At 42.7% G+C, this 26,616-nt stretch overlaps 1 protein-coding gene across 4 annotated transcripts in view; it reads right to left on the bottom strand.

Annotated features, from left to right (window-relative positions):
- Nucleotides 1-5,597: 5,597 nt before the first annotated feature.
- The window catches only part of PLPP4 (phospholipid phosphatase 4), a 106,921-nt gene continuing 85,902 nt past the window's right edge, over nucleotides 5,598-26,616 (bottom strand). For all 4 annotated transcript variants that reach the window (XM_072131026.1, XM_072131025.1, XM_072131027.1 and 1 more), the window contains exons 6-7: nucleotides 8,279-8,449; nucleotides 5,598-6,771 (exon numbers count right to left, since the gene is read on the bottom strand). In XM_072131026.1, the coding sequence (XP_071987127.1) occupies nucleotides 6,572-6,771; nucleotides 8,279-8,449 (371 nt within the window). In that variant the 3' untranslated portion in view covers nucleotides 5,598-6,571. The remainder of the gene's footprint in view (nucleotides 6,772-8,278; nucleotides 8,450-26,616) is intronic.

Here is a 26,616-nt window from a genome sequence, read left to right on the forward strand (position 1 = left end):
AGAATTAAATAAATGTTTTATCCCCATAACCCGTGATATTTTTTCTCTCCAGAAAGGCATCCAGGCCTCTCTTGAACATGTACATAGAGTCCGCCATAACAACCTCCTGCGGCAGAGAGTTCCACAGTCTCACTGCTCTTACAGTAAAGAACCTTTGTCTATGTTGATGGTAAAATCGCCTCTCCTCTAGGCGTAGAGGATGCCCCCTTGTCCTGGTCACAGGCCTAGGTATAAAAAGATCTTTGGAGAGATCCTTGTACTGTCCGTTCAGGTATTTGTACATTGTAATGTGGTCTCCTCTCAGTCGTCTTTTTTCCAAACTGAAGAATCCCAAATTTTGTAATCTGTCAGTGTATTCTAATCCCCACCATTCCACTAATAATCCTGGTTGCTCTCTTCTGCACCCGTTCCAGCTCTACTATATCCTTTTTAAACACTGGTGCCCAAAACTGTACACAATGTTCCATGTGTATTATATTAATGTTATCGGCTCATCAGGTGGTGCTTGGGAATAGCGGAATCTAGAGAAAAAAATTCCAACAGAATGGGAAGCAACCTATAAATGGATGTAAATAGTGGGTGGAGGAGGGTGGGTAGAAACAGGGAAAGAGTAGAAATTTATGCTTAAGGGGGACAGATGATACCATCAATTAGTATTTGAGAGTTTTATTATATTATTGTGATTAACAACGCGTTTTGACACCAAACTGGTGTCTTCATTAGGTCAGACAGGATCCTCCAGTTGGCATCCTTTTCCAACAGTTGTGTGATAATTAACCTTGAGACTCTTAATGGAGCCCCATCTGTCCAGCCATATCTGACCAGACGAAAACGCCAGTTTGGTTTATAATCTGTCACCCTTAAGCCCAAATTTCACCCTTTCCCGTTTTTTCCCCTACATTTTACTTAATTTATTTTCTGGTCTACTACTGGAAACATAGAGGGTGTGTGCTGCATCCATTGGATGAAACAATGAATGATTTTATGATTGACTTTTTAATACTTCTGAAAACAATACTGTCTACCACTCTACACCATTGGACGCACCCTTTTAAAATTTCATTTTTTAGGTGTTAATGAATATTGTGATTTATATATTGAATTAAAGAAAAACAAACAATTAATGTAGACATTCATTTAACTTTACATATAATTGTTGTCACGGTTTGTCCCTAGGAAAACTCCTTATACCATCTGGTAAATTTCCTGCAGAGAACAAGGGTGTTTACCTCCTACTTCTCAGTTCTATCTTTGTCTGGAGCTACAGCTAGAGATGCTCCTGCTCAAGCCGGGTCGTATTAAAACCAGGCACAGGATAAATGGATATCACCAAGTTCCTGTTTCCTTTATATATATTTCCAGTTTTGAAAGTCAGAAGAATAATCTGGATTTTATTTGTATAGTGTATTCAGCTAGCTTTCCGCCTCCCTGTAAAGATGGATATATGGAACCAAGCTTATCATTTTAAAGGGTATGTTTTTATAGGACTGGTTATCAATTCTGGATCATGTGAGGGTCTGACAATGAGATTGACCACAGTCCTGGATGTCAGCTTACCGTAAATCAGAATTAATAGAAATAGTTCTGGAATATCCCTTTAAGTCTTTGCCCATGCATAGAATGTATCAGACAAACATTTAAAAGCATAAAAAGAAAAAAAAAAAAATAGTATTCCTTGACAGACATTCACTTGCAGAACACTGAATGCTGGCAGCATTGTGCCAGGGTGATTGTGTTGTAATGAAATCTCCTTTTAAGTCTACGGCTTAAGTGAGCTTTTGTTCTGTTGTCATTAAACAGAGAATTGTTAAATCACCCCATGCGGTATAATGGATTGTTTTCTTATTCTGCAATAAATCCAGGTTTAGGCATAAAAAGAAAGCACAAAAAACCCCTTTGTACCTGTGGATGCACACTGCTGGGCAGAGTTGATGTAGACAGCTTCATTTTCTCTCTCGGATCATGCTTCCTCCTGGGCACTTAATCTCGCAATCTTCCCCTGCATGTACACCAACTGTTTATGAGCAAAGCAATATCTGCTAATAAACAAGACATTGGTTTCAGACAACCCTGTAGCGGAGTTTGTGAGCTAGAAAATGTACTTTTCATTTAATAATTTAAAAATCAATATCACCATTTTAACCCATCATCATCAGAGAAAAAGTCATAGCCATTATCTGTCTTCTGTGATAGATACAGATTTTTCTAGCAGAGGTGAGGTGTGGGCAGTCTAATTGATGAAAATGTCATAGGAAATGATGATATTTCCTGCCCAGATAGAAGTACAGGACAGGGAATGGATAATTCATGGCATTGAGCTGTATAGTAGTGTATGCTGGAAGAATCGACTGTCATAACAACTATCCAATAGAAATAGGTGATAATAATAGCTACAGTCAGGGCCGGCACCAGCACTGGGCAAATGCTGGGGCTCAGAGCTGCTAGGAGGCCCACATAAGGCTGTATATAAGGAATTCATGGGAGTAAGGGGGTTGATTAGGATGATAAACTAGGGAATATTTTAGGGACAGGAGGCTGTTTTAGTTTCTGAATTTTTAACACTTCCATGGGAGTTCACTGCAAAGGGGCCTGATGAAACCTGGAGCTGGCCCTAGTTATGGTAGTCACAGAAAACCCTGCGTATAATGATGGATTCCATTTCATAATTAATGATGACTCATCAGGCTGCATTCATCCCAGACCTGACAACTTTAACCCCCCCTCCCCTCTATCTGCCTTGATAGCAAGAAGATAGAAAGATACTAAAGTGTCAGATCACATTGAAACTTTAGGTAGAGGGAGGGGAGGAGGGAGTCACAGCTGCTAGAAAATTACAGCTCAAATTAGATAGACACTGCAGTAAGAAAAACAGCAAGAGAGACTATTGGACACATAGGGGGATATATTTATGTATGCCAGCATTTTCGCAGCACGATACATCAAGAGGCTTCAGCCTCGATGTATCGGACAGACCCTGTGCAGTGAGTGCGCAGGCGCGGGATAGTAACGCCCCGTGGCGGCCCACCCCGACCCCACTGGCTTCAAGGTGGTGGATTAGGGAAAATATTTGCATGTGCTAGCAACAAGCTAAAATTTGCAATTATTTTAGGCGTGGCGCAGAGGTCCTGATAAATATGCCCCATAGTGTACAGAAACTGTGTTATTTATCATGTATCCACACCAATTTCTGCAGACTTTGCTTCAATGTAAGGTATGCTTTACAGTTTTCATTTTTAAATAAAGGCATTTATTGTTGTCTAATTCCATTTGGTCTCATTGGCTTTCATAAAAATGTTGCATTTTGCTTCCATAGCTTCCATGTATCACAGGACATGGTAGGCTGCCGGATGCCAGAATTCAAGAAGTCCATTAGGATACTGATCTGATAGCCCTGTCTTTAGTGCAATCGGTGTTCTCCAGATTCATCATCTAAGCCTCATGTTGAACCAAAAAATGACAGGTTTGAATTTGGACAACAATGAGATATGATAATTGTTGAGAGCAATACAGGAATCACTGGAGTGGAGCCGTGTTGTCAGAAAACACCTCTTCTGGATACAGCTGTGACTGGCACTCCGCTGCTTTCTTGGTGCTGTGATAGACGAACATGAAGATGCAAAAGTTATTTTTAAAGGGGGAAAATGCTGTGGCTAAACTTGACAACATTTTTGGAGATCGTGTTCTGTTTACAATACTTTCCAGGTCCAAGTCTATGTGAAAGGTGCCAGAAAAATATGAAACCCAGAACATGCCATGTTGTGAAAATACCTCCTGGCCTCAGAAACATGAGACAAACTGCAAAAATATTACCTTAAAAAGTTTCAAACAAAGTATAATTATTGTAAAAAAAAAAAAAAATTCACAAGCACTATTGAAGTGGTTCACATGGTTTTCATAACCACTGCTTCGTGTTATTTTATTATTTGTGTGGTATGTGTAAAAAATTTTTGATATATAATTAAGGATTTTTTTGCTTTTATTAAAAATGTAGCTTGAATGCTTTGCCGGTCCTATTCCCTTACTGGTTGTTGCTACAGGAGGAATAGGAGTGTCTAAGATCTACACTCGCTCTGTTGCTTTCCACATCTATATATTTGGTTTCATCCTACTAAGGCTAGGTTCACTGCACGTTTTCTGTATACTCAGGGAACGCTTCCCACGTATATACGGAAGGTATACATTGACATATAGCTACAGTTGGAGGCATAGTTGTTTTTTCCATCTGATCACTATGCATCGCATCTGGCGGGAAAGGCAGGATGAAAACAGCTTGTACATTGGCAGCAGCCAATCTCTGGCTGCTGGCGATATACACTCCCCCCCCCCCCCACATTCAGGGGGGATGTGGGGCCACCGGGCAACGTATCCCACTGTATAAGCATAGAACAGGATAAGTCTATGCCATATGTTGTAAGGACAAGTCAAATTTCAAAATGTGAACCCTGCCTAAGAAAACTACTTATTCTTTGTTTTTACCAACTAACAAAAGGGAACCTGTCAATTAAACTAACGGACGTTAACAAAAACTGTTATTATGCAGCAGTACAAGTGTCTTTATATTCTTATGTCCCATGCCTGTAAAGTTCCACAGCCTGTTTATAAAATTTACTCACCATCTATGCAAACGACCCCATGCGCATCCTATCATTGTCCATCCTTTGAGCTGAGGCTGGGATATTGATATTATTCCAGCTAAGATTCAGCTCCAGCATACCAATTGACAAGGGATGTGCTCTCTTCAGCTGAGTATTCAGCTCACCTACCTCATTACCCCTCCCTCAGGAATGAGAGAGACGCTGGTTGTGTGCGAGTCACTGAAGAGAATTCCTAAGGGAGGGGGGAATGAGATAACTGATTTCTCTTCAATAATTCACATGCAGCACACGTCTCAGTCAGTCATTCTTAAGGGACTGGGGGAATGAAGTAGCTGAACTGACTTCTCAATTGAAGAGAACTCCACATTTCAATCAAAAAGCTGGAGGTGTGGCTGAAGTGGTAGAATATAAATTCTACCAATTTTACAAAAAGACTGTGGAACTTTACAGGCATGGGGAGGAACAATATAGGGATAGTTGGTTGTAATGTAAAATAGCAGTTTTCAAAGATAGGTTTGGTTAGTGTGGGTTAAATTAACCTGCAGCTTCCCTTTAAGATCTACTGGGGACAGAAACTATCCAGATAGTAAATCACCAGAGGTCAGACAGTATGTAAATCTGAGACAATCTGAGGCTTCCCTCTGACTTTGTTTCCTGTGATTTCTGGTGGTTTAACTTTTTTGTATCTGATATTCCTTCAACACAATTTAATAATAGACATTGCATACTATCCAATCAATGCCAGCACTATCAAGTAGGGACACAGTCTTACATCAAGGGGAAAAGTATTACGCAGTTGTAAATTTCATAATGAATGTCCAGGTATGGTATTTTCTATAACAAACATGTCAGAAAAGTTTATAGATTCTCTCCTAATTCAAGACAAATATCAAATTGAAGGGTTTTTTTCTTCTATTTTTCTCTATCCAAATCCTCTTTGTAGCATGAAGCTCATTGCATGAGTCCTCCAAAGAAGGGCCCAAAAAGCATGTTTTCTACAAAAATCTTACAAATAATTTTTATTGGCAGTAAGTAGGAAACCCGTATTACCATGTAATTTGTAAATCACTGTCTCTTGTTCTAGGGTTAGGGAGACGATGGTGCCGGCTACAAGAGGAAGTGGTCCAACATACACAATACCATTAGCAGAGACGAGTCCAATGAAATTGTATGGAATAGACATGTGATTCCAAAGGGTCAATCATTTGGATCAAAGGTTCATCTGAATTACGTGGCTTTGTGTATCATGCAGCAGTAAACCCCTCGCTAGGTTACCATCACCAACCACTAGAAGATTATTGCACTCACAGGATATGACAGGAGTCATGACGAAAAAGCTTCACATGCATCAAACTCTTCTGCGCAATCCCCAAAAATTACACAGGACACCATAAAAAAACTACATGCATGGACAACTAACTATATCTATCATGTCTTCTTCATCAGTGCAAAACATCAAAATGTAAATGCAGACATTTAGAAAAACCTGTGTTACACAGCAACACGCCAGGAGACCTCATACGTATACAATGAAGCTACAGGAATGCCTCCTAGGAAGAGTGGGGTACAGGACATCTTAGGAATGGGGTCGGAGTCTGTATAAGTGCATCAATGGTTGAAGTAAAGATTCCTGCACTGTGTTTAGACAGGAAGCGTGAACCTTCAATCACAAACTGGTACAATGATCTTCTATCACGGCTGAAAAAATGAGATGTAAAAGTATCAGTTGGTGGACAATGGGGAGAATGAATGTGCACATTTAAGTAACACACAGCACCATTTTAAAACCATAGTACAGACTCTGTATGGAGATACCATGCTTCTTGAATGTGGGCGACACTGTCAAGACCTTGTCAGGGCATTCGTTGTAGTACTGCTGGTCACATAGATACATTGTCTGATACTATACACACAGTGCAGGAAACCTCTTAAATGAGGCAATGTGTGGCTACAAGTCATATGGGACCACTTGCTGGTCATACAGGGCCTTCCGTCAATCCTTCATGCATTAAGCTTTCGTTGTTTTCAGTAGGTGTTGGTTCTTCTTTCTTTTGGGTGCTGACCTGGCGGAGACATATGGAGGGGCGGTGGCAGGAAGAATGTGTTAGTTCTGGGTAATGTTGCCGATAGCAGAGATAGGCTAGAATCAGACCAATCACACCACCTACAAAGGCATCTGGAAAAAAAGGTGAATTAATAAAAATTAGAGGTAATTTATAAGTCTATTCAAATCATTGTGCCATGCAGGACAGGTTGTCAAGAACGAGAAGTGCTCCACATAACTACTCAAACTTCAAACCTCACTAATATACGGCAGTTACTTTTTGCAAACGGAGCACATTCACCACCAGCTCTAACTCTCAGAATCCTTTAATAGGTAGTCCTCCACCAATTCCAGTGGAGTTGAAAATTTGCATGTAGCAGTTGATGGCACCAATTTAAGCATCAAATCTTATTAGGCTCTCTACTTTCAAGTGGTGCTTGGCTTGTTTTTCAATTCCAAGGATATCTACTTGCCAGCAGAGAGCATAGTTGTCATAATGGATGCCGGATTTACCTATATTCATTGAATAGGAACAGTGGGAGATATAGAGAAAAATGAAACTCCGCCAAAATAAGTGGAGAAGGAACTATCAAAGGATGCAAAGAGTTGGAGTTGATTTAAGGAGATGAAAGGTTACCTTTAATACTAAGGGGTGTTAATATATTTTAAAGGGATAAGGAGTTTAAATAAAAGCGAATCCATTTATGCCATGTCCAGTTCTGTAAAGCATAGACAGTAGTGTACGCAGCACCAGCGAGATTTATTCACCAGTTTTGCACTGGCCAACCAGATCTGACTTTATATTGGACTCCTATATAAACAGCACAATATTCGATGCTAGTAAGGTCTGTTTCCTGGGGATGATGAAGAGTAGACACGTAGAAAAAAAAAATTATCTGGTGGGTACAAGGAATCCCAGTCCAACACTGCTTTGACCTTTCTGTTTCTATGTTTGCAGACTACAAACATTATGTAGTCGGATTCTATAGTGATACTTCTATCTATCAATTAATACAATGTTATATTATGTAATATAATATTATACCTTATATACTCGAGTATAAGCCTAGTTTTTCAGCACAAAAAATGTGCTGAAAAACCCAAACTCTGCTTATACTCGAGTCAAAAAAATAAATAAATCAAAACTTGCCTTTCTGGCGGCACCCGTAGATCTTCTGTGCGATCCATCCGGTATTGTTGTGCTGCATGACGGGGAAGGGGGGGGGGGGCTATATACACTGGGGCAGGGGCTGGCTGGCTACATACTGGAGAGGCTGTGACCAATGCATTTCCCACCCTCGACTTATACTCGAGTCAATAGGTTTTCCCAGTTTTTTGTGGTAAAATTAGGGGCCTCGGCTTATACTCGGGTGGGCTTATACTCAAGTATATACGGTAATTATTATAATATATATTATATATGTACCATAACAATATGGGTGCAGATGAAACAAGGCATAACTGTAGGAACCAGCTACATAAAGTTTGTAGTCTATAGCCATAGTTTTTCATGGGAACAAACTAAATTGTAGGTCATATTTAACACAAATTGCTTGATTTTTTTCACAAATCAGATTCTGCTTTTTTACACATATATAGGAAATAGTAGGACGTCAGTATCACAATTGTAGATAATTACCTTGCCAGTGATGTTTGTAATCACACATACGTGACAGGGCGATCATCATAGCACAATACAGGGGCAGGATAGCTGCACAGAGGCGCCAGCTTCTCCCTTGTCCAAATTCTGTAAAACAATGTAATTTTCCTGCCAAGTAGAAGGAAGTAAAACCCAGGCCAGAAAATGCAACTGTAGTAAAAAATAAAAGCAGAAAAAAAATAAAAGATTATATGTATAGATAGATGTTCGCAAACAGATGAAACATGGAGGTAACATCCATTCGTAGCCCAATTAGCAAAAGGTAAAATGATGAGAGACAGATAACTAGGAGTAAAAATAAAACACAGTATAGAAGATTCCTGGGGTAAGGCAAATGTCCAGTCGTTTGATTGGAAATGTATTAATATTATACAAAATTGACAGAAATAGTTACCAAATAATTAGAGAAGTCTTCAAGTTACAGAATTTGTGGCAGCTGCCAATTTATTGGATAGATATGTTGTGTAAAATAGTTCTAGGGGAGCTTCAAGTTATCCTAGTTCTCTGGTTTGTAAAAACTGGCCACGATATAGCTTATGGCCATCTTCCCTGACAACTCAAGGGATAAGATATTTGATAAGATGAAAGTCTTAAAAAGTCTACCTCACCTTTCCACAAACTTTGCAGAAATCAGTAGTCCATTGTGTGTATATGAGTGGTCAGGGATGTATCTAGTAGAGACATGGCCTCATAGCAGACTTCTGAATGCCCCCCCCCCTATTCCCTCCAAAAAAGGGATGGAAGCATACCATTAGCCAATGTAAGTAGGCGAATAGACAGTTTGTGTTAACTTTTAATCTTGATTCATGCCATTTTTCTGGGACATTAGAGCGTATTCCTGGTGCACATTAAATAATACATTGGCTATCCTTACCCTGCCCTGGTACAGCTATGTAGGTGCCATCAGTTTACAGACACCAAAAGCTCAGCCAAATTTGTTGGTGGCCATGGGCTTGATATAGCTTATCAGTGGCCTCAGTAGGCCCCACAGACAGCACTCACAAGGCTGCGCTGATGTCACTTATTGACTATTGCTGTAGCGCATAATAGAAGACTTTGGGGATCGGTTAAAAAAAATTGCTGTAAGAATAGCACCCACTGCCATGGATGATATCACCGCGTCCCTGGCTTTCCAGAAATACCAAGGTGCCTTCATGTTAGTTCCTAGTACAACATGGTTTCTCTTTCAGTTCCACACAGAATTGGTGGGACCCTTTTTTATTGCAAAGCTGCTTTAAGACTTTGTTTGACTTTGTAGACTTCTTGAGAGTGTTATTAAAGGGGTTATACCATTTCTATTTTCTCTCCAAATGTCATTGCTGCTTAGGTATATAATGATAATTACATTTACCTAGAGGTGCCCTGGGGCTGTTCTTCCCATAGTAGTGCTATAGCTCCTTTGCTCATTTTATTATGCCAGAGGACACAGTTTGTGAGAATGAGAAGGTCCCCAGGAGACATGATAGGGAAATTAATCACAGTGAGGAATCTGGGTTAAGATCACTTTGGCATCTCTGCTATAAAAATGTGGGGCGAACAATAAGCTGTCGAGGGAATTGTATAATGTAAAGGCCTAACTATGCGCAGGAAAAACTAAATACTGAGACAATTCCAAACATAAGAATGGAATGAACACCTGCTCTGAAAACAGACAAAAAAATTAGAGTATTAGCCACAGGATGATGTAAACAGTACAATGCATTAAGTCAGTGATGCCCAAACACTGGTCTGCGGCCCAAGACAGGGTGGTGGAACACCACGGCCAATGTAAAAAAAAAAAAAAAAAAAAAAAACAATACTCGCCTCCCCGTTACCCTGAAAGAGAGGGTGAGGGTATCTAAAGGAAAGGGGACATGGGAGGGGGGCATGCTGCAGGAAAGGGGACAATATAAGTGAGGGGGGCGCTTTTCAGGAAATGGACAATATAAGCTAGGCATACAGGGAGTTATGGAGGGGGATGCAAATGTACATTTTTGGCTATAAAAATATGACACCAAAACAGAACACCCCCCCCCCCCCACACCTACCGGTCCCTGGAGAAAATGTATGTTTACAGCAGGTCCCTGTTCAATAAAAGGTTGGGGACCACTGCATTAAGTGGAATGTCCACTCAACCTACAACAAGTACATCATCTGAGAATTGTGATGTTCTGCAGCAGCTGAGGCGTGCATTGTGATGTTCTGCAGCAGCTGAGGCGTGTATTGTGATGTTCTGCAGCAGCTGAGGCATTCTATTTCAAATTCTCTTCTGAGGCAGTTTCGTACTTGGCAACTTAGGGCCCACGAGTGAAGTTTATTCTGGGGGTCCAACTACTGCTACATAGGAATATTAAATACACACTTTTAGGCCATCCTCAAATGATGTGCTTGAATTGCATTTTGAAACACATTGCAAATGCATCAAGCAAAAAACATCATTATTAATGGTAAAAATGCAGATGTGTTTTTCACCTCGTGTCTTGCAATGCGTTTTAATAAATAATGTAAAGGCCCACATATAGCAAAACTAGTACGGTCTGTACTATGTGCAGTTTGCGCCAGATTCATAAAAACTGGCGCAAGGTCTACATGATTCTGGCGCCTCCTGCACTGCTCTGGAAGTGTGCACCATTTTTTTTTTGGTGCACTTTGTTCATGCTGCAGAATTGTGGTGCATACAGAATTGTGGTGCACATTGGACAGCATAGTGGCGCAGACACTGACAAAGCAGTAACACGCCCCTTTAAGTGCACATTTTTTCTGTCTTGTCGGAGACAGCGCAGTCATGACACAAAACTGGCGCAGACACTTTATAAATACATACTTTAAAAAATACTTGGGAACTGGACCCTTATCTGCAGATGGCATTTTCAACTATGTCAACTTGCTGTCTGTATCTCTAGTTCCGTAGCTCACAAAGTCTCATTTGAAAGACTCAATCCTTATGTGATATTTTACATACAAAAGGAAATTCTAGAAAGGACATTCACATCATTCATTTTGCCCAAAACACTCATCACTACTGAGAACTTAAACCCTTTTGAGTTTATACTTTCTAACAAGTTTGATCCCTTGGAGAGGGATTCATTGGGAATACCTAGTATACACTACAATCTAGTCTTGGCCACAAAAGCAATCTAAATTGTTGTCCATTACGGGAATAGATTTGGAAGAGATTGGACCCTTGGCTTTCTATGGTTCTCTCAGAAGTAGGCCGTAGGTTCTGATTCTGTAAGGAGTGACATATGGTTTCCTATTAGTCCAAACCATATGCGACTAACGGAGTAAGTAAAGGGAATTGGAAGCACAATTTGTTTGTCCAATAGCTCTCGAATGGTCTACAGCATCTGTAGTTACACCATCACCCCATGACTACAGGATATTGAGAGTTCAAACTTATTTTCTGAGTTTCTGATGCGTTTAATCTCCACATCATTAATCATTTATTGCCGTATTATATTGCCAGATAGCTCAGGCAGAAATATTCTTTAAAGGCATTACAGTCTTCCACACTTCATATAACAGCTACAAAAGTTGGCTTCATGCTGCAATATTTTTCCAGTAGCATTAAATTCTCTGTTTTCGGCAGATTGTATCGCAGGACATGTCCCACCTCCTGTACTGTAACCAAGGAACCATGGAAAAGAAGATTGTAAAGCAACTAAATGCTTGATGCAAATCCATGTTCCAGACATAATAACTGATAACTGAATAACTGACAAAACTGATCTTTTCTGGGGATGGTCTTTTCAGTGAAGAAGGCAAGTATGCATGGCTTATGGTAGAACGTCAAATTGCCCACTGCCCATTTATCGTCTGTTGACCCTTGTGTGATTCCACATTCATTGTCTATTGTCATTCATTGTCTTCATTGTCTTTCCGATTTAGATTTAAATTTTTTTTTTTTTCTATAAAGACCATGTAGATTTTCAAAAACCAATGCAATGAACTAGTTTGGTTCATAGAGGCCATGTTTTTTTCTAAATTATTTGTTCACAAAAGATCTTTCACACTAGATTTTGTGCATAATTGAATCCAAGAGAAGGTGCTATACCTTCCCAATGCATATGATCCCACTGCTTCCTGTTTGCCCATTGGGCAAAGATAGTTACAGACTTTGTTGTTTTGAATAGACCCCCATAAGATATCCAAATAACATGCATATTATGTATATGTAAGTTCTGTGTGCCACAATCTCGCATCTTTTTACTTAATAGGCGGGGATGAAAACTATTGGGAGAATGTGAGGTATTAGGCAGAAAGTGGCAGTGATAAAATGATTCAATGATCCAATTTTTATGGACATCTTTGAAAGCTACAACAAACTTTGACTTACAACACTGGGGTAAAATTTAGGATATGTTATTAACTTAATAGATGGGGGCCTCAGATATGGGCCAATGATGAAAATATAGGCCGTACAACCTTATCTTGAACAGCTTAATTACGTTAGGAAGACAAGTTGGAGAGTGTTATTAACTATCTGGGAAGTATATCCTCAACGAATTAAACCAGCTCTGGAGGCACAAACACAGAATTCCATCCACATTTTTGACGAGGACACAAAGAGTCATAAAAACCACGTAAATTAGATCACCAATATGCCAGGTATAGAGTTATGGTCCTTCGCAACCCAAGGACAATTACATATTTGGGATCAGGCAAAAGCGTTCCTGGGTCTCAACTTGCTCTAGCGATGTTGGAAACTGAGATATACAGAACTGTCAATGGGAACATAGGAGATGGATTATGTCTAGTCTCAATAGAATCCAAAGATTCATTTGATCAGAACCCTGATCCTATGACTTCCCATTGAGAAGCTAGAACTCATCCATGGTCCTGGATCTAATCCAAAGTAGGAGGTTTCCTATGACCCTCCTTTGGGAGTGAAGGGGTATGTCTACTTTTATATAAGCAAATAATACCTTCTGCCCACGGTATTTGCGTAGGGCAACTTTTTTTCCATCATTAAAAGCAGGAAAGATCTACAATTTCAGATGAACCTCTTTCTCCAATTAGTCCAGCACGAGGTAACCGACTCACAAATTGCTTGTACTTGTAGTGGTGTGCTTGTACTCTGTTACACCAGGTTTAATCTAACCCAATATAATCCTATTACAGGCTTATATCAAATGAGAGTTGGTGGCAGTCTACTGTATGGTGCTGGTAAGTCTCTGTTTCACTGAGGCTAGTGAAAGGGGACCTTCAGCTGTCCCCAAACGTCACAAGCCCTCCTCTTAATGGCATCTAAAACAAATTCGGTGAATATCTCATGAATGTCTGTGTCACGGGTGCTCCCGCAATCCCGGGCTCGGATCACGAGTGCACCCGTGCCTCTCCTTGGTCCGGTTGCCGGCTTCACTCACCTCCCCCAGCTCCAGCGGAGTCCTCCAATGGCCTTATTTAAATTCCAGCCTCTTCCTATTGTTCTTGCCAGGTCTTCAAACTCCCCTGAAGAGAAAGCTCCTGCGTTCCTGTGATTCCTGAGTTCCTGTGTGCCAGTCCGTTCCTGTGATTCCTGCGTTCCTGTGTGCCAGTCCGTTCCTGTGATTCCTGCGTTCCTGTGTGCCAGTCCGTTCCTGTGATTCCTGCGTTCCTGTGTTCCAGCTCCTGCGATTCCTGACGCGAGTACTGGCGTGCCTTCTTGTGCTATTCTCCTCCCGTCACTCCGTGTACAGACTGTCTCCTGTGTTACAACCTTGGCAGCCATCACGGGCTAGTCGCACCTGTGGAACGACCTGGTGGTATCCCGCCGCAGCAACTCCATCCCGCTTTGCGGCGGGCTCTGGTGAACACCGGGTTCCACTTAGACTCCGGTCCCAGGTCGGCTAGTACCACCTCCCGTGGTGGTCCCGGGGGTCCACAGACTCCCAGTCCTTACAGTCTGAAGTAGCAATGCCCCTTAAATTCTGTGACTTTACATAATGCAATGTAAAATCTTCACAGTATAAAACTTTTCGCTTCAATAGATATTTAATGCCCATATTTCCATATTACTTTTTGGTAATATAAATGTCATTAAATTCTTTGAGGGAAAATGGATTATTTGTGGTAAACATACAATGGGGCAGATTTACTTACCCGGTCCATTCGCGATCCAGCAGCCCGTTCTCTGCGCTGGATTCGGGTCCGGCTGGGATTTATTAAGGCAGTTTCTCCGACGTCCACGAGGTGGCGCTGCTGCGCTGAAGAGCATCGGAAAGCGCTGGAGTTCACCGAGCCAGGCTGAGTGAAGGTAAGTGCAAGCTCCGTGACAGATTTTTTTTTTTTAAATGCAGCGTTTTTTCCGAATCCGTGGGTTTTCGTTTGTCCACGCCGCCCTATTTCCGTCGCGTGCATGCCAGCGCCGATGCGCCACAATCCGATCGTGTGCGCCAAAATCCCGGGGCAATTCAGGGGAAATCGGCGCAAATCGGAAATATTCGGGTAACACGTCGGGAAAATGCGAATAGGGCCCTTAGTAAATGACCCCCAATGTCTTCAGTTTCAGTTCTACTTTATCCAGGATAAAAATTTCGATATCTAATTTTTCTGATGCCTACGTTATAGATAATAATAATAATAATAATAATAATAATAATAATATTTTGATCTTTAGAGCCAATTGCTAAGCCTTTTCTTATAAAATGATCAATTAAAATAATTTTTGTCTCAGAAATCCATCATGTATTTACTGGATCACATAAATAATTTTTGGTTTAAGAAGAAAAACACAATTTTTATTTTCATTTTCTATTTCTAAAAAACTTACACAGATATGGAGACGAAATTTAGAGAAATGGATGAAAAAGCACAAATTTAATGTGAAAGCTCAAGAGAAAGATAACAACAACTTAATATGAATTAAAACAAATGGAGTATGTAGTTGTTTATCAGTTATCCATGACGAACTTCAAAATGATAAAATCCACTATGAGATCAAATCAAAATTATCACCTAAACATGAATCAGTTACATTATGCTAAAATTCTGAGTTGCTATAATGGTTTTCTTTGCACCTTCTATATAACTATAAAATATATGGATATGTGACAATGAAATGTGTCACATATTTTTTTGTAATAAGTTTTTTTGTAATAAGTTTAATTGTAGATTTTTTTCTCCTATTGTTATGATGATTAGAGCTGCCATCTTGCCCAAGTTCTATTAAAAGCATTAATCGATATGATTTACAGCAGCCGCAACTCCTTGCACGGCAACTCCTTTTAAAATCAAGCCGAATTCGGGTGTCCAAGTGTCAGGATCTAAGGTAGTGGATCCTCTGTACCACCGTGAGCGATGGCGTAAGCAGACACCTGGGAGCGGAGTCTAAGTGGCACCTGCTTTTCAGAGCCCGGCATAAAGCGGGATGGACTTGCTGTGGCAGGGTACCACCAGGTCGCTCCAGGGGCGCAACTTTGCCCGCGGTGGTGGCCAAGGCGTAGTATAAAGTTGTGAGGCAGAATCAGGGTCAGGGACAGACAGGTCAAGACAGGCAGCACGGGATCAACGTCAGAAACAAAGCAGGAGGTCAGGACAGGCAGCACGAAGTCAAAGTCAGGAACGGAATGGGGGCACAATGGGAAATCAGCAGACCGGCACTAGGCGACAAAACAAACTTTCTCTGAGGTATGAAGCACAAAGATCTGTCAGGGAATGTAGGAAGTGGCCTGCTTTTATAAAATTCCTGGAAATGGCCGGCACCAATTAGCTGTGCACTGGCCCCTTAAATCTTTGAGCGCCGGTGCCGCGCCTCCTAGGAGGTGGGGATGCACGTGCCGGGATGCTGGATCTGGAGCAGGAGCGTGGAGAGGTAAGGAAGTATGTAGGGGAGCTGGGGACCGGAGCGAGGCATGGGTGTGCCAGGGACCCGGGACGTGGATTGCAGGGACACTCGTGACACCTAGAATGTTACCATAACTCCCATGGAAGTAAACAGGACTTTCGGAAATAGAATAGCACAATCAACTATGGTGTTTCTCTAACTCCCAAAATTATAGATCCAGATCCAAGTTGCTCTGCAATGATGCTTTTGTTACTCCCATTATGGTGAATTGTTGTAACAGAAACAACATAGAACTTTTGCATTCAGCGGTTTCCCATAATTCCCATCCTGGACAGGAGAAGAGGTACAGTAGGTATTCCCTATCTTGTTTGGCCAAGATAAAAAATTATCTGCTTTAAGTCTAATTAATTCTATAGCTGAAGTTTTCTTTGTGTTTTTCCTAGTGTTTTAGGAAAGCATGCCTCGAGCCTCAGTCCTTGCATAGGTTCCCAAAAATTATGGCACCATCATCATGTTCCCCGCATGAAAGACAAGCTGGTTTATCGCTGACGGCTCCGATATAATGAAAGCCTTTTATCACTAGTAAAGGAGATTAAAACAACCTCCGAGTAATTATCAGATGCAGATAATGAACAATTTCAATCCAGAGACTGCCCTGGAATACAAAGATCCTGGAGCAGCAGAATGCCACAAATTATCTAGTCACCTCCGGGAAATTAGTCATATTTTCTTAACACTCAGCACTGTGATGCCATAGCATGATGGATATGCTGACAGTCACAGCAGTCCTGGTTTCCCATTTATTCAAGCAACAGGTTTGGCTTAGGCAGTCAAGCTGAAACCTACCTAATATCCAATCTCAGACCATGTACCATTTAGTTCTTGTACCCCTGCTACAGATCCTGGAGACGGAAGATTGCATTCTCCTGCTTGGTTTTATTGAAATGGTTAGTGATGGTCATTGATTTATATCTCCATAATATAATGGCAAAATTTTATGTTACGCCAAGAGGTTTTTATATGAAATGCATTATGGTTCATCTCTGCAACATAAAATTCTATTAAAGGGTATCTCCTTTCCACTGTATAGTGGATAAATGTTTGTTCTCTAAGAAACATACAGTAGTGCCGGAACCCCTGGCTTCCTGAATCAGCTTCTCCCTTAGATATTCTTGATGTCTCATAGAAGTTAATGGATCTCTGCCCTGCACTTCACAGATTTCTACATTATTTCCGGGACACTGTACAGAATGAGTGATCCCCAAATTCCTATCAGGATAGGGGAGTTCACACCCAAAGTGATTAGAAAATTGGTGAGGTGTTCAATACTTTTTTCACCCACTGGGTGTCCAAGTATGCATTTTTAAAGGTGCCATTGACATGAAATCATCACCAGATGTTGGTAACAAGCCATCAATTTACATTGGTAAATGATTTAAACGATGAAAACATTGACAGAGGAAAATGTATTGAACACATGAAGAAATAGAGATGGAAAAAGCCATGAAAAGTCATGACAGCATCTGAAATCTATCAGTAATTAGAAAACAATTATGCCCTGTAAAAAATAATACGCAATCCACTAAAATGATTATTAATTTAGACAGTCACCTTATGGTAGGAACTGATATCATAGCTGACTGGTCAATAGTGTTGGGATGACCCAACCTCGAATTTCATTAGAAGTTCAGGTCCACTGGCGGCTTTCAAACAGTTAACACCTGCGATTAGTACCAATCCCAGACAGATTTTTAAAATCAGTTTAGACTGAATCAAAATTTTTGCAGGTCGGCTCATCACAACTGTTCAATGATATTCCGACCAAAATCTGGTTTATGGCCAGCTTGAAGGACATCTACCACCAGGATCAAGGATTGTAAACCAAGCACACTGACACAATGGGGTGTGCCTCCTCTGGCAGGATCTGCTCTTCTCTTAGCTTCTTATGCCCAGGTTTTTACAAAAAAAAGAAGAGCAGATCCTGTCAGAGGGGGCACACATCAACATGTAAGTGTGTTTGTTTTACAACCCTTGATCCTGGTGGTAGATGTCTTTTAAAAGAACATCTACCATTAGGAATATTGATTGTAGGCGCCTGTAAGGTACTTGCACATCAAGAAGATTTCTTTACAATAGTGTTTTTATGTAATCCTGGGACAGCTCATTAGGGTTTTTATTAGAGATGAGCGAGCACTAAAATGCTCGGGTACTCGTTATTCGAGACAAACTTTTCCCGATGCTCGAGTGCTCGTCTCGAATAACGAGCCCCATTGAAGTCAATGGGAGACTCGAGCATTTTTCAACGGGACCAAGGCTCTGCACAGGGAAGCTTGGCCAAGCACCTGGGAACCTCAGAAAAGGATGGAAACATTTCCGTGGGGAAATGGACAGGAAACAGCAGGGGCAGCATGCATGGATGCCTCTGAGGCTGCTTAATCGCACCATTATGCCAAAACTATGGGCAACAGCATGGCAATGACAGAGTGACCGAATGAGGCTAGATAGAATCTAAAACATCCAATAATTGACCCTGACACTATAGGGGACTATGCAGAGGCAGCGGCAGGCTAGAGTGTCTTGGCAACATACCCCAAATGGACTCAGGCTTAAAACCAATGGGTGGCAGAGAGGAACCAAAGGAGGTGAGCAAGAAGCGCTCAAATAATATCGGTAAATGATAAAAGTTTGCCAGTATATTTTGTGGATTACACAGCAGGGTGGCGACAAAGTTAACATGGAAGCCATGAAAACAATACAAAATTCTGCCTGACACAGCTCGTTTGATAAGGGGACCATGTATGGAGGCAGCTATATGGACTACTTTTGGAGGCAGCTATGGCGATGACGTGTGGAGGTAGCAATGGAGACAACGTGTGAAGGCAGCTAAAAAGACGACGTGTGGAGGCTGCTATGGAGACAATTTAATTTGGATAGTGCCTGTATGTGGCAGTCCAAAAAAGTTTTCAAACCAGAGGAGCAGGTAGCTGGTCCTCCAGAAAAATTACATAGATTGAGTGCCTGTATGTGGCAGTCCAAAAAATTGTTTAAAAACAGAGGACAGGGTAGTTGGCCCTCCAGAAAAATTAAATACATAGAGTACTATAGCCAGAGCCAGTTGGCCCTGGCAAAAAAAATAGCCAGTTTCCTCTGCTTTAGTGTACAAAGAGGAGGAGAAGGAGGACAATGAGGAGGAGGAGTAGTGCATACATTATTCAGGTTCAGCTTCTTTCACCTGGTGGAGAATGGAAATGTGAAGAAATCCAGGCTTTATTCATCTTGATAAGCGTCAGCCTGTCAGTCGACAGGCGTGTACGCTTATCGGTGATGATGCCACCAGCTGCACTGAAAACCCGCTCGGACAACACGCTAGCGGCAGGGCAGGCAAGAACCTCCAAGGCGTACAGCGCCAGTTCGTGCCACATGTCCAGCTTTGAAACCCAGTAGTTGTAGGGAGCTGTGTGATCATTTAGGACGATGGTATGGTCAGCTACGTACTCCCTCACCATCTTTCTGTAAAGATCAGCCCTACTCTGCCGAGACTGGGGACAGGTGACAGTGTCTTGCTGGGGTGACATAAAACTGGCAAAGGCCTTGTAAAGCGTACCCCTGCCAGTGCTGGACAAGCTGCCTGGTCGCCTACTCTCCCTCGCTACTTGTCCCGCAGAAGTACGCCCTCTGCCGCTAGTGCTGTCAGAAGGGAAATACTGTTTCAGCTTGTGCACCAGGGCCTGCTGGTATTCATGCATTCTCACACTCCTTTCCTCTCCAGGGATGAGAGTGGAAAGATTTTGCTTGTACCGTGGGTCCAGGAGAGTGAATACCCAGTAATCGGTGCTGGAATAAATTCTTTGAACGCGAGGGTCACGGGATAGGCAGCTTAGCATGAAATCTGCCATATGCGCCAGAGTCCCAACGCGCAAGAATTCACTCCCCTCACTGGCCTGACTGTCCATTTCCTCCTCCAACTCCTCCAACTCCTCTTCTTCTGCCCATACACGCTGAACAGTGAAGGACTGAACAATGGTCCCCTCTTCTGTCTCGCCAACATTCTCCTCCTCTTCCTCCTCATCCTCCTCCACCTCCTCCGATATGCGCTGAGAAACAGACCTAAGGGTGCTTTGGCTATCAACAAGGGAATCTTCTTCCCCTGTCTCTTGTGACGAGCGCAAAGCTTCCGACTTCATGCTGACCAGAGAGTTTTTCAACAGGCCAAGCAGCGGGATGGTGAGGCTGATGATGGCGGCATCACCACTGACCATCTGTGTTGACTCCTCAAAGTTACTCAGCACCTGACAGATATCAGACATCCACGTCCACTCCTCATTGTAGACTTGAGGAAGCTGACTGACCTGACTACCAGTTCTGGTGGAAGTTGACATCTGGCAGTCTACAATCGCTCTGCGCTGCTGGTAAACTCTGGATAACATGGTTAGTGTTGAATTCCACCTCGTGGGCACGTCGCACAACAGTCGGTGAGCGGGCAGTTGGAGGCGGCGCTGCACTGCCCTGAGAGTGGCAGCATCTGTGCTGGACTTCCTGAAATGCGCACAGATGCGGCGCACCTTCGTGAGCAAATCAGACAGATTGGGGTATGTCTTGAGGAAACGCTGAACTATGAGATTTAACACATGGGCCAGGCATGGCACATGTGTCAGTCTGCCGAGTTGCAGAGCTGCCACAAGGTTACGGCCGTTGTCACACACAACCATGCCTGGCTTCAGGTTCAGCGGTGCCAGCCACAGATCAGTCTGCGCCGTGATGCCCTGTAATAACTCTTGGGCGGTGTGCCTTTTAGCGCCTAGGCTCAGCAGTTTGAGCACCGCCTGCTGTCGCTTAGCGATGGCACTGCTGCTGTGCCTAGAGCTACCGACTGATGGCGCCATGCCCACGGATGGTAATTCAGAGGAGGAAGTGGAGGAGGGGTGGGAGGAGGAGGAGGCATAGTAGGCCTTTGAGACCTGGACCGAAGTAGGCCCCGCAATCCTCGGCGTCGGCAGTATATGACCAGGGTCAGACTCGGTCCCAGCCTCCACCAAGTTAACTCAATGTGCCGTCAGCGATATATAGTGGCCCTGCCCGGCAGCACTCGTCCACGTGTCCGTGGTCAGGTGGACCTTGTCAGAAACGGCGTTGGTCAGGGCACGGAGGATGTTCTCTGACACGTGCTTGTGCAGGGCTGGGACGGCACATCGGGAAAAGTAGTGGCGGCTGGGGTCCGAATACCGAGGGGCGGCCGCCGCAATGAGGTTTCGAAAGGCCTCGGTCTCTACCAGCCTATAGGGCAGCATCTCCAGGCTAAGCAACTTGAAGATGTGGACATTGAGGGCTTGGGCGTGTGGGTGGGTTGCGCTATACCTCCTTTTGCGCTCCAGCGTCTGGGGTATGGAGAGCTGAACGCTGGTGGATGCTGTGGAGGATCGTGGAGGCGAAGATGGGGTTTTTGCACGGGAGGTGTTTGGGCCGGGGTCCTGGGCAGGGGGCTGACTAGCAGATGACACAGGGGAAGGAGCAGTGGTGTGCCCGGCCGGAGGTGAACGGCTTGGTTCCATTGAGTGGGGTGTTTAGCATTCAGATGCCTGCGCATACTGGTGGTAGTTAAGCTAGTAGTGGTGGAACCCCTGCTGATCCTGGTTTGGCAAAGGTTGCACACCACAGTCCGTCGGTCATCCGGTGTTTCTTTAAAGAACCTCCAGACTTCTGAAAATCTAGCCCTCGCCACGGGAGCTTGACTACGGGCGCTGATGCACCAGCTCTGGCCCTGCCTCTCCGTCTGGCCCCACCACTGCCTCTTCCAACGTGTTCTGCTATAGGACTCGCCTCCGTCTCAGAAGCACTGTGTTCACCCGGCCTATCAACCCAGCTTGGGTCTGTCACCTCATCATCCTCCGATCCCTCAGTCTGCTCCCTCCTCGGACTTCCTGCCCTGACAACAATTTCACCACTGTCTGACAACCGTGTCTCCTCATCGTCCGACACCTCTTTACACACTTCTTCCACTACGTGAATAATGTCATCATCACCCACAGACTGCGACTGGTGGAAAACCTGGGCATCGGAAAATAGCTCAGCAGCAGCAGGACAAGTGGTTTGTGACTGTGGGAAGGGTCCAGAAAACAGTTCCTCAGAGTATGCCGGTTCAAATGCCAAATTTTGGTGGGAGGGGGCAGACTGGGGGGAAGGAGGCTGAGGTGGAGGAGCTGGAGGAGTGCCGATTTCGGTGATATGGGTGGACTGCGTGGAAGACTGACTGGTGGACAAATGGCTAGAAGCATTGTCCGCAATCCACGACATCACCTCTTCGCACTGTTCTGGCCTCAACAGTGCTCTACCACGAGTCCCAGTAACTTGAGACATGATGAACCTAGGGAGTGTACCTCTGCGGCGTTCCCCTGCTCCCCCATCAGCAGGTGGTGTCTCACCCCGCCCAGGACCACGGCCTCTGACCCCTGCAGTAGTTGGACGCCCACGTCCACGCACTCGTCCTCTACCCCTAGCCCTCGGGTTAAACATTTTCCAAATTAAAGTGTAAACTTGAAAAAAAAAAATTGTGTGTTTATTTTTTTAGTTTTTAATTTTTTTTAACAAAACGATGCTATCCTATTGCTATGGCTAGTTTCTAACCTACACTGACAGCACACAACTGGATTTTGTGCTTTGCAAGATGAGTTTGAGCTATAAAATGAAATAAAGGTAAAAAAAAAAAAAAAAAAAATCAGCAGACTCTGCCTAATTCTACTCAAACCCCTAATAAATTGTCCCACTTTGGTGTTTGAGGTGGATATGCGTGTCACTAAGAGCTAAACACAACGGTAGCAAGTCCCCCTGCAAATTCCTCACAGTATGGTACTAGCTGCACTACTAGTGCCAGCAAGCCCAGTCACAAGCAAACAAAAAAAAGGAAAATATAACGCTATTGTAGGCCTAAGTAAGCCGTTGGGGTTCTCCTATGGCTATTTTGTAGCCTACAATGAAAGCACACTGCTTTGCAAGAGGAGTTTGAGCTATAAAATGAAATACAGCTAAAAAAAAAAAAAAAAAATCAGCAGACTGCCTAATTCTACTCAAACCCCTAATAAATTGTCCCACTTTGGTGTTTGAGGTGGATATGTGTGTCACTAAGAGCTAAACACAACGGTAGCAAGTCCCCCTGCAAATTCCTCACAATATGGTACTAGCTGCACTACTAGTGCCAGCAAGCCCAGCCACAAGCAAATAAAAAAAAAAAAAAGTATAACGTTATTGTAGCCCTAAGAAGGGCTGTTGGGTTCTTGTAGAATCACTCCTGCCTAACACTATTCTAATAGAACACCCTAACGCTTTCCCTGACCAGCAGCAGCTCTCTCCCTAGCGGCATCCAGACACAGAATGATCCGAGCAGCGCAGGCAGGGGCTAGTCTATTCCAGGGTCACCTGATCTGGCCAGCCAACCACTGCTATCGACGTGTAAGGGTACCACGTCATGCTGGGTGGAGTGCAGAGTCTCTTGGCTTGTGATTGGCTCTGTTTCTGGCCGCCAAAAAGCAAAACGGCGGGAGATGCCATTTTCTCGAGCGGGCAAAGTATTCGTCCGAGCAACGAGCAGTTTCGAGTACGCTAATGCTCGAACGAGCATCAAGCTCGGACGAGTATGTTCGCTCATCTCTAGTTTTTATCTAATCCAGTGATTTCCCTAAAAAAGGTTTATAAAATATGCTATCGAAAAGAAAGCCCCTTGATGTGTAAGTAAGTTATCAGTGTCTACCATTAGTATTTCTGATGATAGATGTCCTTTAAAGCAAACCTTTTGTAAAAAGCTCTAGCTCTCGAAGTGATAGATAAATGCTCTAAAATAAAGTGCATCAACTCATTCTATCATTGATCCGGATGGATTCCTGCTTTTAAATTGGACTATGTAGCAATCGTAGTAAGTTGCATTGTATGCAGCTATGGATCTGTGTGCTGTCTATGTGCAGTTCATTGTACATTCAGAGAGCACAAGTGTCAAAAATGGAATCCTAAGCCCCATACAATGCAGAGTTATTTTCTTTATAGATGTTTTTAGTGCCACTCTATTTTTGGTTTCTTCCGTATACCATTTGCAGTATTGGAACTAGTGTAAATGAATACTGGCCAGACGTGTCGCCAGCTGACATTGTCATCCCCATCGCAACAGGGGCACAAATGCATTCAGCTTCTATGGAAATGCATTTTAAGGTGTAAACATATCTGTCACCAGAATCACCCTTGATGCAGATAATAGATGAAGGACACAAGGACAGGCACGTTGGTATAAAATATTAGGCTTCAAATGCACCCTTCTCTGCGGAGAACACATACAATCCTTCATATCTGCTGTTCCTGCTGCTGTACTGCTACAACACATCCATTCAATTCAGCTGTGCCCTGCAGCTATCTGTTTGCTGGCGCTGCTCTCACCACTGAAGGCAAACATTGAATTAAATGTCACAATGGATGCTGAGGCATTGAGTATCGCTGATCAATGTCCTGCTGCAGAGATGTATGATACATGAATTCTGAATTCTCCCTGCCACGTGTGTACTGTAATAAGCAGTAAAAGTATAAGCAAAAGCTTAAAAGGGGTATTCCCATGTAGACAAGATTCTTAAATATACACACTCAAAATATCACATTTTCTAATTCACTGTTAAGAAAAATACAGCATTTCACCAATAGAATTCCAACCTGTCTCCATCAGTCCTGGTGTACAAAATTTTGGTTGCCCCTGGATCTGACTATAAATCTTCTGACTGTAGGGTCGGAGATACATATTGGGGCTCATTTACTAAGGGCTCCGCGGCCGCACTTTCATCGGGTTTACCGACTTTTTCCGTTTTGCGCCGAATTCCGCCTGGATTTTGGCGCACGCAATCGGATTGCACCAGCTTTCACGCGACAGAAATGGGGGGCATGGCCAACAGAAAATCCGACGGAACGTGGAATTTAAAAAACGAAGTATATCGCAAAATCAAGCACTTACATGCACCGGGAAGAACAAGGTGAACTCCGTCAGACCTCGGCGCAGCAGCGACACCTGGTGGACATCAGGCGCACTACCTTAGTGAATCGCCGGAAGACCCGAATCCTCCACTGAAAACGCGCCGCTAGATCGCGACATGACCGGGTAAGTAAATCTGCACCATTATATACAAATTGACACATTTACTCTAATGTCAGTTTGAGCAAGACTCTCTCATTATCTACCCTATATGCAACAGCTGAAGATCAGCTTATATCAGTATATTGTTCTATTTATCCAGACGGCTGGTTCGCTAACACCTTATATAGACACCACCTGCCGTACTCTGGGAGCTAGATCAGGCTGGTCGGTGTTTATGGTCTCATTCAAAAATACTTTATTCATGCATTAATCATGTAATCATCTATATCTACTTATTTTTCAATCATGCATATATCTATTTTATTAATTGTATTCACACTCATTTTATTTTTAATAGAATACAAATTTCTTGCATGTTATACACAGCACCAACTTTTTAGAATTTTTTATTTTTTGAATTTTTATTTCTTTTGTTTTACTGAAAAAAATTGTTTTATTATGTACACTTATACTATTGTCCTGATTAATAGAATACATGTGCTCTTTATGGACGTGAAGAAGGGTGCAATCCGAAACGCGTAGCCCGACATATTGCTCTTATCCCATCCTGCTCCATTGAAATAAACAAAGTGTCCGATTGAGAAGGGCGTTTCCTGCTTTATTTTCTTTCTCCAGTGTAATGTAATAGTACGTCACACGTCGTCTGGAAATGTTTGGAGAGGGCTCATGGGATGAGCATTTTGCAGCAAACACCCTCCGGCAACACCCACGATCGGTGTTTACACGGCCATCGCCACCGGCGGCTTTAAATCAATAGCGGCGCATGGGAGATAGTGGTAGATTTCCTTTAAAAGCTTTTCATGAAAGATCTACATCTCAGAGGACTTGAGCAGGATTTACACCTATTTTCAGGAAAATCCATTTGCTATCCATAGTTATAGATTTTTCTTTATATTGTTTGTCATGTCATTTTTGATAAACACTGCCCATTATACTCCATTAACTTTTTAACAAAGTCAATAAATGCTAATTATACAAATTATATGAAACACCTTCTGTTCTATACTGATCTCTAGTTCAATAGTCGGTCTTGGACCACGAGCTTGAAATAAAGTTGTTATTGCATAATATTTTGTAAGGCTTCTTTATGCACTCTTATGTAAGATTTATACAAGGTTGGACAGACCTTGCTTTGAAATATGTTCCCCACGATATCAATATATCACTGGACACATTTTTTATTATTACACCCATTGTGAGCTTCAAAGATATAAAGCAAGTGGAGAAAGCATGTTAATAATTAATGTCTTCCGCATGCCGAGCTCTGACAGCATAATGTAATAATAGAAGGCTAAGAAATCCCTGCCCTCCGGTGCCACACCGGCTATTCAGAGGGAACATGGTGTGCATTGGTGTAACTTAGGAATTGTTATTCTGTTTTACATGCAAATTGTGTTGGATATAAATAATAATACCCACTTAGGGGGTGAAGGTAATAGTGAGATAACCACCTCA

This window comes from Engystomops pustulosus, chromosome 11, assembly GCF_040894005.1.
Source record: "Engystomops pustulosus chromosome 11, aEngPut4.maternal, whole genome shotgun sequence".
NCBI classification, from domain to species: Eukaryota; Metazoa; Chordata; class Amphibia; order Anura; family Leptodactylidae; genus Engystomops; species Engystomops pustulosus.